This window comes from Tupaia chinensis, unplaced genomic scaffold, assembly GCF_000334495.1.
Source record: "Tupaia chinensis unplaced genomic scaffold, TupChi_1.0 Scaffold143906_1, whole genome shotgun sequence".
In the NCBI taxonomy this organism is placed as follows: domain Eukaryota; kingdom Metazoa; phylum Chordata; class Mammalia; order Scandentia; family Tupaiidae; genus Tupaia; species Tupaia belangeri.
The window spans coordinates 1459213-1475740 of NW_006203757.1; the positions used below are offsets into that span (position 1 = coordinate 1459213).

Here is a 16528-nt window from a genome sequence, read left to right on the forward strand (position 1 = left end):
ATGCTGATGAGAAATGGTGTATTTCAGTTCATTGAAATTTATCCTGTTTGGGTTTTAACTGCCTTTTAGGATGCTAGTCATTTATATGCTGAGAGGCTATTTTTAGAGCAACTGTATTAAAACATAAACCGATTTAGCTGCTGGGCAAAGCAAAAAATATATAAATCATACGTAAGTCAAAATTTAAGAAGTACAGATAAAGAATACCTTTTCTTCCAGAATAGTTTGATCACCAGGTTCCTGTAAAAATTCCTTGTTCGTAAAGGTCATATTCTTTGTAAAGGACATATGCTTTTAGACGATTGGGTAGCGGAAGAAATGACATGAAGACCGGGCAGCGCAGATGTAAGCGTCCCATACACTTTCGGATCTTCAGGCGGCACAAATGTTTTAGGGAGCGAGGGTTTGCTAAAATTAAAGAAATAGGCACATTATCCAAATGGAAATAATTATTAGTTTTTAGTGATTTTAGGGTTTAGTTAACACATATATTTGATATTAAGGCCATCAAGATTTTTATTTTGTGACTAGATGAAGGTCCATAGGGAAATAGCTTTTCAGTTTTCATTGCAAACCTTGTAGATGGTTTCAGAGCCACATCAAGTGGGAGTCCAAAAGACGGGCGTCAATTGCTGATTTGGCCTGTGAGGCCTAAAGTCCTTAAATCTGTATGTATTAGCCAGCCCACTCCAAATCCTCTCTCTCAGGGGCTAGATAAAAACTGATCACTAGGCTAGCAGATGGCTTGGTGGTTAAGGCACTGGACTTTCTCATGGCCAACCATGGTTTGAGTCCCAGGCCCAGTAGCTTAAAAATCATGCTAGGCGTGCCCAAAATCCTGAGAACACTGAAGGACAAGTGATTATGATGTGGCCATCCTCACTGGGGGTGACTTCTCACTTTCCTTCTGTCTGTCTCATGAATGCACACACCCTATGGCAAAAACCTGAAGATCATCATCCACGGGAAAATGAGATGGAAGAAATCCTTAATTTGACTTAAGCGCTACTTTGAAAAAATTTGGTTTGGAGAAGGGCATTTGATAGCCTTTACAGATTTAGGTCTTGGCTTTTTTTCATCCCTGTTTTTATTACCATTTCATAACTTTTTAATTCCTTTGACTATAGCATTTCTTCATAGTCATGATTTAGTTGAATTGGGAGAAAAGTATTACCTGCCTACATGAGTAATTACCTAACAGATTTTATCTACTGTAAATGGTAATAAACACAAATATAAGTACAGTTATAAACAGTAATATTTTAAAGAATAAGAACAGTAGTTTTCTAGTTCTGTTAGGTCAAGCTTTTAACCAGAAGAGAATAGTGTTCCAAAAAAGAAATTAGACTACAATAAGTATTTTGGTAAGAGCATTCTACAAGAAACATACTCACTCAAGATAAAATGTATTTCTGGCCAGAGGCCCTGATTTTGGAGCACAGCTTTCAACTTTGAACAGATCCGAACTTGATCAACGTAATCCAGCATTACTCGTACAACTTTTCCAGAGAGGTGTTGTAGCCATGACAAAGTTATTACTTCACAGAACTTAGGGGGGAAAAATCAGAACTATGAAAGTAAATGAAAAGCATTAAGTATCTTTGGTTTAGCATAGTAAGCAAAATAATACTAAACTCAGAGTCAGGGCCTGAGGTTGCAGCTTCCTCATTAGGAAACTGTTGAGCAAGAAATCTCTTAGTACTAACATTTGGAAGAATATTTGCTACTGTCTTCAGAAGTATATAAGATGTAATGAGGGTGTGACAGACTGATACATAATATCCTTTACCCCTTTGGTTCTTCACTTCGCTGTCTATTTAGCATAAAGATTACCTTTGCAGCTTCATTTGCAGTGAGGTATGGTAACTGTTACAGCCAATGAGGTATAAGTGGAAATGTGAACAATTTCTGGAATGCCTTTTAAAAAATTCAGGGTAGGCTTAGCTGCTGTGGCACAGCTGTAATGCAAGTTTCCTATAAAGCTAGAAGCCATACCACTGAACAGGGGTTCTGATCCTTGGTTAGCCAGAAAACATGTTAGATATCCCTGAGGAGGGTGCTCAGGATCCTGGGGAGCTGGAGAACTGGAGGGGAGGGGATGGCAGCATGACAAGACCCTGTCGTCAGTGTTCTCTTTCTCATTCATGCACATGCGCGTGCACACGCTCTATCTAGTGTTTAGAAGAAACACAAGATGTGTCCTGTTTTCTCCTGCCTTCCTGCTGGCTGGGACGTGGGTGAGTCTCATCTGTGAATCACGAAAACATGACTGTTTCTGCCTTTAACTGACATGCTCTTAGACACGATGCCCAGATAAGAAGTCAGGTAATACTGTACAAGTCAGCAAATACTACAAGCTGATAAATGCCTAACTGCCAAATTTCTGATATAGAAAGTAAGTTCTACAGTAATCAGCTGAAGAGTATTTAGCCTTTCCCTTTTCAGAATTGATTCAAAGTACTTTATCTAGTGCATTATTTATTTATTTGCCAGAAGGCATCTGCACTCACCAAAAAGGAGAGAGGCAGAGAGAGAAAGCACCCCACAACAGGGAATGGTAACACCACAGTCCCTTTTCTACTTCATCCTGTCAGGATTTGGGGTGCACACACGTGTGGCTAGCATATTTTTCATGCCGTTGGGGCTGGGATTCAAACTTCAGTCTGTCACGTGAGATCCAGTTTTCTTAATCACCAGACCGCAGAGGCTCGTGCCTCATTATTTCATTTCTGTTTTCAGATTTTGCTAATACGAATTCAAGCATTTATACAACATCAACTAAGTGCTAAGCACAGATCTGTAAGTTGAGGAGAGTGATGAACAAGAGCTTATGTTTTTGTATTTGTGGGAGAGACACAATGAATAAAATGATAAAATTAGAATCTCAGAAAGTGATAAATGCTGTAAAAGGAATGAATAGCTTTGTAAGGGAACAAGGAAGTGAACCTACTTCAGATAAGGTGGACAAGAAAGGGTCTTTTTGGGGAGGTGACTTGACATGAGACCTGAATAGTGGCAGCCATTTGAAAAGCTGCAGAAGTGCTCAAGTTGGGGAAAACAGTGACTGTTTAGGTTAGGGAAAACTAGGAAACTGGTATGATAAAAGCCAAGAGAAAAATGTCTCAAAAAGGAGGGCATGGTCACTATCAGGTTTGTTTTTTTTTTTTTAATCAAGTGACCAAAGGAGACCGTTTAACCAAATGTTGGAGCTACAAGAGAAAGCCACCAACCTGTAGGTACAGGTATCAGGAACACAGAAAGATTTTAGATAAGTCACTGAAAGAAAGCATAACTGGAAAATAAGACTATTCATTCTTTAAAACTTAGCTCAGGTGTTGCTTCATTTATGAAACTCCCTGACAGGGCTAGGTAGAGTCAGGTCACGTTTTCCTCTAAATTGTTTCTGTACCTTTTACATCTCTTTATTATTATTTATCTGTTTCTAATATATTACTTTTTTAAAAAAATACTTAATTTATTATTAGTATTTTAAAAATTTGCAATAGGACACTTATGCTCACCAGAGAGAGAGAGAGAAAGAGACAAGGAAAATGAGAAAGCAAACTACCAGGTCCGGGTCTCAAACTAGGGTTGGCCATCTAGGAGTCCAGTGCCTTAATATCTCGCCACCTTGGGACCGGCAACTGGTGTAATGGCTACGTTGCTGGACTTCCATGTAGTCCACCACAGTTCAAGTCCCAGACCTGGTGGCTTAAACTCACGCCAGGCACATGTCCGTGCATGCCCAAGATCCTGAGAGGAGAGTGGAGGAGAAGGGGTTGTGGTGTGGCCATCCCCCCTAGGGGGTAATTTCTCGCTTTCTGTCTCTCTGTCTCTCTGGTGAGCCCACGCGCCCTATGGCAAAAACCTCTCCCCCCACATAAAAAAAAAATCTCTCGCCACTACTGATATATTATTATTTTATCATGTATTTATCATATATGAATCTTTCTACTATGAGCTTCTGGAGAGACCTGCTGGAGTCTGTTGCTGTAGTTTCAGGCTACCACTAGGCTAAGGTAATACAACCACTATTGTGGACTTACCATGGTATCTTTGATAACTGTTGATGTCCAGCCTTCAAAAGTATAGAAGGGATGAACTTTGTCTCCATGAGGACAATCAAAGCATCGCTCTGTGTCATACCCATAATTCAACAGCATTCTGAGCATGACTTCATCTTTCAGCGTATACTGCAGTGCTGATGGGAAATGTAAAGGGTTAACCCTGCAGAAGTAATTGACGTTGGCCCCATGCCTTAGCAGCAGACTTATCAGCTCGTAGTTGCCCATTCGGAGGGCTATCTGCAGGCAGTTAACCGGGTCCTGATTGGGAAGAGCTCCAGCACTCAGAAGCAGCTTAACTGAAGAGAGGTCACCATTTGATACAGCAAAATACAAAGCCGACTTCCTTTGGTCGTCATAGTGTTTGCGGATTCTCGGATCTAGCATGAAATTCACATCAAATCCAGCCTGGATGAGAAGTTCCAGGCACTGGGGGTGTGCACTTGCTGCCGCACAGTGAACTGGACTGATCCCACTCTTCTTAATGGCAGCAAGGTCCGTCACTGGAACCAACATCTTTAGAGCCCTGAGAAAAAATTTCGAAGTGCATTTCAAAATCGTTTTTGTTAAGATGTAGCATTAAGTGTGTATGATCACTGTATACTAACACTGAGTGGTGTTAGTAGTAGGAGGCATTTAGAACTCCTAACAAAAAAAGTATAATTCATTTACCCAAAAGCTTAGATACCAAGTAAAATTGAATAGAGTTATTGTCTAGGTTATAAAATTCAGAATCCATCCAGTCATTTGTGCTGCTAATAAAACAGTTGTGTGACTCCTCAGTGGCTACAGAGGATGCCTGGCTTTACCACTTCCTAGATGGTTGGTAGTTTATCTTTAAAGGGCTGTTATGATTGTAGAATCAGAGACAAGAATATAAAGTTCCTAGAATTTCCTCCAAAAAAAGAAAGCTAAAACGTTTTCTTACTTACAGTAATGACTGAACTTACAATAGGTGGCCTCTGTCAGCTGCCACATGAATGGGCAGGTGGCCTGAATTCTTAGGGATGTTGGCATCCGCTCCATACTCTAGCAAGAGAGTCACAGAGTCAGGATTTCCTCCACTAGCGGCTTCAAGTAAGATGGAAGACGAATCAGAGGCCTGACCGTGAGCATTAGCTCCTAAGAGGAAAAAGAATCTTGTTATGCAAAAACTCTTTTCTACTCTGTTGCTTAAATGATTTGAAAAATATATAACCGCTGCCACCACCAAAGAGAAGTTTTTAAGTATCCACTCTAACAAAGCACTAAGAATCAAAATACGTACCCTCTGTTCTCAGGCAACTTATAAAACAGTTGAGAAAAAAAGGTACCGTTTCTAAATTACTAGTAAGTTGGGTTTCAGAGTAATTTTGCATTGTTTGGAACTTGAAAATAACATTAAAAATAAATTTGTAAAAAGTGCTCTTATTTCTAGTGAATCTCAAACTTCCATTTAACTCATAACATACTAACATATAGTGGCACAGGATACTAACCTATTAAACTGTATCACCATGCCATCCAATGGTGTTTTAGTGGAAAAAGACAGTTGTTCTAACTTGTTCTTAGGGGACTGTTCATAGTAAAAGACACTGGCATTGTTTTGGGTTTTGGTTGGATTTTTTTTTTTTTTTTTTTTTTGAGAGAAAGATATTTTTGGTATAGGGTGCAGGCCCTCCCTGGAGAGACAGAACGAGAGATAGAGAGACAGAAAGCGAGAAATCATCCTTCAGGGAAATGGCCATGCCACAATCCCTTTTCCATTGTCCTCTCAGAATTTTGGGTATGCACACATATGCACCCAGCAATAAGTTTTGAGCCATAGGGCCCAGGGCTCAAACCGTGGTCCGCTATGTATAGGAGTCCAGTGATGTAACCATTACACCATCTGCTGGTCCCAACACTGGAGTCGTTTTCATTGAAAATTACTAGGATGTAGGGACCAGCAGTTGGGATAATGGCTATGTCGTTCGACTCCCATCAGAAAATCAAAGATTCTGGAAAAGGACAACCTAAAAGTTAAAAAAGAAAACTATCGCCTTAGAATCCTGTTAGTAGAAGAACAATAAATAAAAGAGTAACTTACACCCTAGTAATTTTTTTTTTTTTATAGAAGTTTTTGTTAATAGGGTGTGTGCGCTCACCATAAAGACAGAGAGAAACAGAGAGACGGAAAGCAAGAAATCACCCACCCCCCTGGGGAAATGTGTGGCCATGCCACAATCCCTTCTCCTCCATTCTCCTCTCGGGATCTTGGGCACGCATGCATATGCACTGGCGTGAGTTTAAGCCACGGGGTCCAGGGCTTGAACCGTGGTTGACTACATGGGAGTCCAGTGACATAGTCATTATGCCACCTGCTGGTCCCTACATCCTAGTTTTTTTTTGTTTGTTTTTTTGTTGTTTTTTTTTTTTGCTATAGGGTGCATGCACTCGCCAGACAGACAGAGAGAGACAGAGAGACAGAAAGCGAGAAATCACCCCCCAGTGGGGATGGTCACGCCGCAATCCCTTCTCCTCTATTCTCCTCTCAGGATCTTGGGCACGCACACATACGCACCCGGCATGAGTTTTAAGCCACCAGGTCCGGGATGTGAGTCCAGTGACATAGCCATTATGCTAACTGCTGGTTCCCCATCCTAGTAATTTTAAGGAAATTGTATTACATGAAATAAATTCAATCTCTGTCTTAGATTTTTCAGGAGCCAACGTTAACACGTAATTTCACCAGACATCCATATTAGAATTAAACTGCTAACTATTCACCCCTAGGTATTGTGCTGAACATATAAAAATGCTTGCCTTTCTGCAGTAAAAGCTCCATGATTTCAGTGTGTCCACCTTGGGCAGCAAGAGCAAGAGGAGTGAAGCCGTAGGAGCTCCGTGGGTCTGGGTGTGCCCCAGAAGCCAGCATCAGCTTCACCATGTCCTGTCTGCCCAATTTGGCTGCCTCATGGAGCGCTGTCCTCTCGTTGGCACACCGCAGATTGACATCTGCTCCGTGACTGATCAGCAAGGCGGCCATGTCGTAGGAGTCATGTAGAACAGCTGGGAAATTGGAAATTAAGTGGGAATTTATGTTCAGCAATTTCAGGTCAGACCATGCCAGCTAGTGTCCTCCAGCCTTAAGGAGCTCTTCCTACCTATCCATATGCCCCAGCATGCTGTGTTTAGGGAACAGATAGTAAAATAAGGCATATAGTGGGAGATAAAGTATTGTTAAGGCACTAACTCCCACATGGCTGATTGTGGTTTGAGCTCTGCACCTGGCAGCTTGAAATCACCCTCGGCACATGTGTGTGCATGCCCAAAATCCCAAAAGGAGCATGGAGGAGAAGGGATTGTAGCCTGGCTATCCTCCCTGAGGAGTGATGTGTCACTTTTCATCTCTCTTTCTGTCTAGCCTCTCCATGTACGTCTTTAAAAAAGAATTATTTTAATCATATTTATTATTATATTTTAAAATTTGACTAGAGAGAAGTGAGAAAGCAAGCTGCCAGGTCCGGGACTTAAACCACGGTTGGCCATGTGGGAGTCCAGTGCCTTCACCACTAAGCCACCTACCAGCCCCGCCACATACATTTTGAAGTCCCCTCATATGAATGTTTGTATGAGTAGCTGAGCTCTTAGAAAATGATGGTTTGGGCCTGTCTCCCAAAGTGTTATGTAGAGTGGCCCCTGAGATTTTCTCGGAAGAAAATTATTCTGTAGTTAAAAACCAAAAACAATAAGAGGTTTGAGAACACTACATATTCTGTCACCCTCTTCAAGATTTGTTTTGTACTCTGGTATATTGAATTCTCTGGAAAATCTGGCAATGAACTTGATTCGCCTTACTTAACCCAGAATTTTCCATGATTTATCAACAGGGAGACGCTCTGGAGGTGCCACAGAAATGGAGCCGTCTGACCTGCCAGGTAGAGAGGCAGAAGCTAGAAAGGAAAAGTAGCTCTTTCCACTATCACCATTATGGCAGATTTCATGGCTTGAAGGTTTTTTTACATATGTGACTTCTGTACACACAAGATAAATGATCCCTTTCTTATAGTCAAGAAAACTGAGGTTTAGGGAGGTTAGAACTGACCCAGAATTCTTTTCACTATATTATGCCGCATGGCTCTTTAGCAGCTGTTCTCTCAGATAAGACTGTCTGCTCAGTGTTTTTTTTTTTTTTTTTCCTACAAATGCAAAGCTTTTATTTTTTTATTTTTGCTTTTTTTTGGGAGAGGTTTTTTTGCTATAGGGCGTGATTGTTCGCCAGACAGAGAGACAGAAAGCGAGAAATCACCCCCCGGGGGGATGGCCATGCCGCAATCCCTTCTCCTCCATTCTCCTCTTGGGATCTTGGGCACACACGCACACGCGCCCGGTGTGAGTTTAAGCCGCTAGGTCTAGGACTTGAACTGCGGTTTTCTACATGGGAGTCCAGCAACATAGCCATTACACTAACTGCTGGTCCCAATGCAAAGCTTTTAGACAGGTCATCTTGGGACAAACCACAAAGAGACATGAAATTCCAATGTCAGCAGTTCTCAGTTAATGCTCTTAATCTTTACTTTTGTCTTATTTAATTTCTTAATTTATCTTCCCTTTACTCATGATAAAAGTGCATGTGTGCACACATGACAGAGAGAGAGAGAGAGATGAGCTCCCTCCACGGGCCCTGGCCATACTGTGATCCTCTCTCCAGTGCTCCAGTCCATTAGATCTTGGGCACCTGCATGTCGCCTCTTGTGTTTCAGGTAGACCAAGCCCAGTATTCAAACTGCAGTTGCTGTGTGAGATCCAATTTCTCTTGAGCCATGTGTTATTGCTATACCATGGAGCCAGCCTCTCAGTCTTTGGTTTTTATTTTGATACAGGTTTTTCTTTCCTAAACTTCATCTTCTAGCATTGTAGTATCCTGTTATTTCATTCATTTCTCTAGGGAAATTGTATTTTTTCTTTACATATTGTTTGTCATACATAATCTGTTCCTCCAAGTTGCTTTCCTCCAGATAGTCCTTGGCTATCTGCTTATGAGTAAGAATTGAGGACTGGGCCAGCAGATGGCATAGCGGTTATGTTGCTCAACTCCAATTCCCACATGGCTGACTGCAGTTCGAGTCCCAGGCCCAGTGCCTTGAAACTCATGCTGGGTGCGTGTACCTGCATGGCCAAGATCCTAGGAGGAGAATGGAAGAGAAAGGATTTATGGCATGGCCATCCCCCTGGGGTGTGATTTCACGTTTTCCCTCTCACTGTCTCTGTCTCTCTATCTGGCAAGCACATGGAACCTAAGGCAAAAACCTCTCAAAAAAAAAAAAAAAGTTGGAGACTGAAAAAGCTAATTGAGAATCTAAATGGTGGAGCTTGTCAACTATAGGGCTTAACCATAGGTCCATATGTTTGAACCACTTGTTGGGGCATTCCCCAGTATCACCATGTTTAGAACTTTCTTCTGGGCTGGTCAGATTCTCCAGGAAAAGCCTCTTCCTAGAGAGTCAAGACCTGGCTGCCAGCTTTCTGGGGTCCTGGGAAGGAGAGCTGGGTGGTCTCAGCCTGTGTTTAATTCCTCTGGAGTTTCATCATTGTCCAAGACATTCTATTTAAGCTATCCAGAGACTAAACCTCGAGAATTTGCTGGCTGGAGGAATCTGTCTCAGCATGGTGGAATGGGAGAAGTATCTGGAGATCTGACTCCCTGTTCCTTAAGAGTTTCCACCAATCCTCCCGTTTTGGCTGCCTACCCTTCACCCATGCTCCATGAGGTAATTATGTTCCCCTCAGATGTCTCAAAGCAGGATTAACTGGTTTGATCGAAGTACTAAGCAAAATGAGCTGCTCCTAATTGAGCAGAGATTTTGCATCAGGTCACCTCACAGATACCTCTGTCCGGACAGTTAGGACCAGAGTGACCGTGCTGCAACTATGCACTAAGAGTGGCCTTTGAAACTGTGGACATGAAGGATACTCGGAGCTATAGACTCCTCTCCAGAGATGAGGTATTCATTTACCTGTAAGAAGAGGAGAATTGCCTTCGAAATTCTTAACATTCGGATTGCAGCCATTGAGAAGCAGAAAACTGGCATTTTCTAAGAGGCAGTTGCTGACAGCCAAAAAAAGTGGCGTTTCACCATCATGAGTGGTTTGCTCCCATACATTAGGATTCGAAGCTGAAATAAATTTATAATATTACATAGATTAAGACACAGACATGAATTTTACATGTGTATCTCAGGAGCATCAAGAAGAATGAAAATGAGTTTACCTTTCAGGGTTATTTCCAAAATGTTCTTATTTAGTTGCACTGCTGCCTTGTGCAGAGGAACCCATCCTATGCCATCTGCTTCATCAAAAGCAGAATGGCACTTGGTTAAGTGTGACAACATGTCTTCCTTGCCTATTAACAAGTCAGATGAGAGAAGATTCACATTTGACACACAGATAAGGCAGCCCATACTGCTTATGAGTCCCACCACCAAAGTCACTGCATGAGACAACAGAATTCTTTTTTTTTTTTTTTGAGAGGTTTTTGCTATAGGGCGCGTGCACTCGCCAAACAGACTGAGAGAGACAGAGAGACAGAAAGCGAAAAATCACTCCCCAGGGAGGATGGTCACGCCGCAATCCCTTCTCCTCCATTTTCCTCTCGGGATCTTGGGCACGCACGCACACGTGCCCGGCTTGAGTTTAAGCCACCAGATCCAGGACTCAAATTGCGGTCCAGCGATTTGGTGGAGGCAACAATCCCTTCTCCTCCATTCTCTTCCTGGGATCCTGGGCACACGCACCTGGCCTGAGTTTCAAGCCACCAGGTCTGGGACTTGAACCACGGTTGGCCATGCGGGAGTCCAGTGACATAACCATTATGCCATCTGCTGGCCCCTAGCACCACCTTTTATGAAAGACAAATTGAAATGGCATAGGACAGACGGTAAGGCCTGTCATCTAGGGTTCCACATCACCTAGTCCTGCAAATGACCCCAAATGCTATAACATACAGAAAGGCAGCTCTGTCTATTGAGAAACCCAACAGCTTTTTCCAAGTTGTGCCAAATTGTTTTGTCCCAGAAAAGGCCACAGCAGACTCTGGACTATCAGCTGTGGACCCCTGTAGTGTTTACCACTTGAAAAAAACCACTTCTAAGCTTCCTGAGCTTATAGGGGAAAGGCAGCTAGTTGTCACCATCCTTATCTTACCACAGATCCAAGGTGATGAAATAGGAAGAGTACTTAACTGTCTCTATTGTTTCAACTATCTTCTTATAGTCAGCACTCAAGAAGGAATGGAAGCTGCATAGGAAAACAAATGCATGTAATTCCACAACCGGCTGTTAATTATACACAAAAGGGAAAGGGAGAAAACGGTCATAGTTAACTGGGGATGAACTTTCATATGAGACCATGACAGGCTTCCTAGAAATTCTCTCTGTACAACTTAGCATGGCTCTTCACATGTTCAAGGGAAACTTCTTTTGGACACTTGTCTTCTCTCACTGGACTGTTAGCTTCTTTATTTTTTTTTTCTTTTTTTGGAGAGGTTTTTGCTATAGGGTGCGTGCGCTTGCCAGACAGAGAGAGACAGAGAGATAGAAAGCAAGAAATCACCCCCCAGGGTGGATGGCCACGCTGCAATCCCTTCTCCTCCATTCTCCTCTTGGGATCTTGGGCACGCACGCACGCACACGCGCCTGGCGTGAGTTTAAGCCACCGGGTCCGGGACTCGAATCGATATCGACTATGTGGGAGTCCAGCGACATAGCCATTACGCTAACTGCTGGTCCCAGGACTGTTAGCTTCTTTAGGGCAAGGGCTGTGAGCCCAGACTGCAGTATACTCTCACTTAACAGCTGTTGGATTGACTCAAATTTGTTTAAGACTGAGATATCCTACTCTCACGTAGTAAAAAATTTAATGGCTACTCTGCCATGTCCATGATTTCAGCAAAAATTACTATTAAAAAATAATAATTTAAATAAAATAATAATTTTCCTTCAATTTAACTTTATTTATCCTTTTATTTATTTATTTTAATTTGACTAGAGAGGAACAGAGAAAAAGAGAGAGAGAAAGCCGCCAGATCTGGAACTCAAACTGTGGTTGGTCACATGGGAGTCCAGCACCCTTAACTATCATGCCACTTGCTGGCCCCAAAAATTATTTTTTAAAATAGTAAATCATGGGGACCAGCAGTTAGCCTAATGGCTAATTCGCTGGACTCCCATGTAGCCGACTGTGGTTCTAGTCCCAGCACAAGGCGCTCGAGTCCCAGACCAGGTGGCTTAAACTCTCACCGGGTGCATGTGTGTGTGTGTGCCCAAGATCCCGAGAGGAGAATGGAGGAGAAGGGACTGTGGTGTGGCCATCCCCCCTGGGGTGTGATTTCTCGCTTTCTATCTCTCTGTCTCTTTCTGTCTTTCTGGCAAGTGCACACGCCCTATAGCAAAAAACCTCTCCAAATAAAATAAAATAAAAAAGTAAATTATGATAAGAGTTTTAAAAAATGGTCAAGGTCAAAATTTGTGCTTAAAAATGTTATTAGCAATTAAAAAAATTTTTTTTTTGCCAGAGGGCACACACACTTGGCCAGAGAGATAAAGTGAGAAAACCCCCCCCACAGGAGATGGTTATGCCATGATCCTTTCTCTTCCATCTCTCCCTCCTTTCAAGATTTTGGGCAGGTGTACATATGTTCCCTGTGTGTTTTTCATGCCACCAGGTCTGGGACTTAAGCCACACAACAGGTCATGTGGATCCAGCAACCTTAACCACCATGCAACCAGTTAGTCTACTAGTAGCAATTTTAAGGTAATTTTAAAGTTAACTATTATTATTGAGGCATTTATTGTATTATTTTAAAATCTAGTAAATAAGGATGGTCACTTTTCCACTTTCTTGCGTTATTCAATGAACCCAGGTTGAAGAGAATAATTTCCCTGAGACAATCTGTTCTGCTTACGTTTGGGCAATTATCTTAAACATTACAAAGTGTATCTATAGACTTAGTATTGTATTCGTTTTCTAAAGCTGCTATAAGAAATTATCATACACTTACTGGCTTAAAACCATATAAATGTATTATCCTACAGTTCAGCAATTCAGAAGTCCAGAACAGGTCTCACTGAACTAAAAGCAAGGTGTCCTCAGGACTATGTTCCTTCTGGAGGCTCTAGAAGAGAGGATGCTTTTCTGTTGTTTCCAGTTTCTGTTGGCCTCCCACACAGCTTGGCTTGTGGACACTTCCTCCATCTTCAAAACTGGCAATGTTGGGCTAAGTTCTCACCCTGCCATCTCTCAGGTTTTCTCTCTTCTACATCCCTCTTTTGTTTTCAAGAACTCTTATGATCACGCTAGTCCACCTGGATTATCCAGAATACTCTCCCTATCTTTTTTCTTTCTTCTTCAGATTTTTGCTATTGGATATGTGCACTCATGGAGAGAGAGAGGGAAAGTGGGAGATCATCTTCAGGAGGGTTGGCCATACCACAATCCCTTCTCTTGGGATTTTGGGTACATGCACAAATGTGCCTGCAGTGTTTTTCAAGCTGCCAGGTCCAAGACTCAAACTGCAGAGTTGGCCACATGGAATCTAGCATGTTAACCACCATGCCATCTGCTGACCCTTCTCTCCCTAGCATGCTCTCTCTCTCTCTCTGTGTTTTATTTATTTATTTATTTTAATTTCATTATAGGGTTTGTGCACTTGCCAGAGACAGATAGAGAGATGGTGAGAGGAAAGTGAGAAGTCACTCCCCAGGGGAGATGGCCATGCCATAATCTCTTCTCCTCCTGGCATTTTGGGCACACATGCATATACCCCCAGCGTGATTTTCAACTAACCAGATCCAGGACTCAAACCATAGTCAGCCATGTGGGAATCCAGTGCCTTAACTACCATACCATCCATCTACTGGCCCCACCCTACTCTCCCTATCTTAAAGTGAGGTGATTAGCAACCTTAATTTGATCTATAATAGCCTTACTTCCCACCTGTGTATATTCACAGGTGACAGGAATTAGAATGTGGGTATCTTTGGGTTGGGCCATTATTTCATGTGTCACAAGCATATTCCAATTTTCTAATTCCTTCTAGTGGTGACTCCAACTCAGCAAGTCTTTTTTTTTTTTAATACTTAACTTTTTATTCATTTTAATTTGACCAGAGAGGGACAGAGTGTAGGGGAGGGGAGAGTGAGAAAGCAAGCTGCCAGGTCCAGGACACAAACTGTGGTTGGCCATGTGGGAATCCAGCACCCTTAACCACCATGCCACCTATTGGCCCCAGCAAGCCTTCCTGTTGGCCCCAGCAAGCCTTCTTAAGTACAATTTCTGCAAATCTGATGAGCAAAATGTCTAACTACAGTATATTTCAATTTCTCTGAAACATTTCAATATTCTACTCAGTAAAAATCCTACTGAGGGACCCCCTGGTCCTTTTCTGCTGTCATCATATAGAAGTCTGTATCCACAGTTTAGTCTCCCTTAGGTTTAAGTTTATATAATTCCAACTTTTGGCTTGAGCAGATTAAAGACTGGACTCCATCCTCCTTACTCAACTAGACTGAGGATAACTTTCTATGTGTCTTCATGGGTTTATTCATTTCTTTAGCTCCCTAAAGACCAGATGCATTCAAATTCTTCTGGAGCTCTTAATAGCCTCATTTATTTCTCCTTTCTGATATCCAGTCTGCTTTTCCTCATCCAGATTTGCTGCCAACTTCATTCAACTATTTTTTTTTTTAACTATCTAATTAAATTCTGAATTCCTTCCAAAGTTTCCTGTCTGGTCATGGATTGTACCTTATAGACATTTAAATGACAGTTCCTTGTATCCTGACCCTCTCTCCCTTTTTTTGTTTTATTTTATCAAAGGACTAGAGTTATATTATTAGTAAGTCACAACTGTTGAATACTTACTACAGTATTGCCAATGGAAAAAAACATTACCTCTCATCCTCAGGTATATGTTGAGCTGTTCCTGGTTTGTAAATATCCTGTAAACTTTGTTGAATGATGAACTGGGTATCGAAGTCATCATCTATGTCTTCATCACTGGTATGATTATCCATGTAGAAACTCAGACAGGTTTACTTTAAAGTCGGAATGAATTAAAAAAATATTTCCCAGTTGTGAAAAAATTGTCAACTGCTTAAAAAAATTATAAGTGAAATTCAGAAAACTAGAAAATTGATAGGGTAAGTGAAAATGCAAAATCTAGAAAATGAAATATTCACTTACAAGTTTTTCCAAAGACTTTAAACTGTTTTCTGCCACAGATTCAAGATAAATTAGATGTTTGGAAATAAGTAACTCAGACAGATTTACTTTAAAGTCAGAATGAGTTAAAAAATATTTTTCCAGTTATGAAAAGATGATCAACTGCTTAAAATTATAAGTGAAATTTTAAAAACTAGAAAACTGATAGGATATGAAATGAAAATGCAAAATCTAAAATATGAAATAATCACTTAGAAATTTCTCCAAAGACTTAAAAAGCTTTCTTGCCACAGATTCAAGATAAATTAAAAGTCCCATGAATAGCTATTCACTTAAAGCTTATTCAGCAAAAACAGACTTTCATAAAAGATTTAGGTCAGTACCATCATAACACTGAAAATGTTCACAACGATCTATTTTAGACTTGGCTGTTCAGTTTTTCGCAATGATTTACCCCAAATTTCCTACTCCCTCCCTACATACAATGAATTTTACGCTAAAAATATTTTACTTAGTAAATGCTGAAAATAATCATGTTATAGGAATACATGCACTGTCATATCACAACATAACAGATATAGCACTAGTGAAAACCAATATATTAGGCAATATCAAAAAAATTTTAAAGGAGCATTTCAGTTTTAGCATAGAATAGGTTTGATCACATTCCACAGACTTACCTTTTGTTTTGACCTTTAGAACGGCACTGAAGTTTTCACCATTAAGGATTAGCACATGGAAGTCTCAGAATTGTCATTTATATTTAGAATCTCCACTCCCCCGTAGAGACCATTCCATTAATAGCTTTACTATAAATACTTGATCATAAGACAGTCTGGCACATTCTCCTTGTTTTTTTACACGTGGGTTAACTTTGTTTTGAAACATAATCTCTTTTCTTCACTGCTATATTTATTTAAAGGAGTATACATTTTTAAAAAGTATTCTTTACTTAATGTAATTTATTTTTTTAATTTGATGAGAGACAGAGAAAGTGAGAAGGCAAGCTGCCAGGTCTAGGACTTGAACTGTGGTCGGCCATGTGGGAGTCCAGTGCCTTAAATACCATACCATTTGCTGGCCCAGGATTATACATTTTATCCCTGGAATAAAATACTCTTGCAAGGGCCAGCAGGTGGTGGTGTGGTTAAGGGCGCTGGACTCCCACATGGCCGACTTAGGTTTGAGTCCTGGACCTGGCAGATTGCTTTCTCTCTCTCTCTTTCTCCCTCTCTGGTCAAATTAAATAAATAAATAAATAAATAAATAAATAAATAAATAAA

General features: G+C 41.1%; 1 protein-coding gene across 1 annotated transcript; it reads right to left on the bottom strand.

Moving 5' to 3' along the window:
* Positions 1 to 183: 183 nt before the first annotated feature.
* ASB14 (ankyrin repeat and SOCS box containing 14) lies at positions 184 to 15971 on the bottom strand. Its single transcript, XM_027767066.1, has 10 exons — positions 15926 to 15971; positions 14976 to 15173; positions 11266 to 11321; positions 10297 to 10431; positions 10043 to 10201; positions 6837 to 7094; positions 5015 to 5171; positions 4047 to 4590; positions 1395 to 1548; positions 184 to 408 (listed from the first exon to the last, which is right to left on the bottom strand). The coding sequence occupies exons 2-10, from the start codon at positions 15095 to 15097 to the stop codon at positions 230 to 232; spliced, it is 1764 nt and encodes a 587-aa protein (XP_027622867.1). The 5' UTR covers positions 15098 to 15173; positions 15926 to 15971; the 3' UTR covers positions 184 to 229.
* Between the last annotated feature and the right edge of the window lie 557 nt (positions 15972 to 16528).

Coding starts and splice junctions, on each gene's coding strand:
- ASB14 (XM_027767066.1), bottom strand. CDS start 15,097: ATGGATAATCATACCAGTGATGAAGACATAGATGATGACTTCGATACC. Junction 4,591..5,014: donor GCTGACAGAGGCCACCTATT/GTAAGTTCAGTC, acceptor ATTTTTTCTCAG/GGCTCTAAAGATGTTGGTTC. Junction 1,549..4,046: donor CAGTTATCAAAGATACCATG/GTAAGTCCACAA, acceptor TTCCCCCCTAAG/TTCTGTGAAGTAATAACTTT.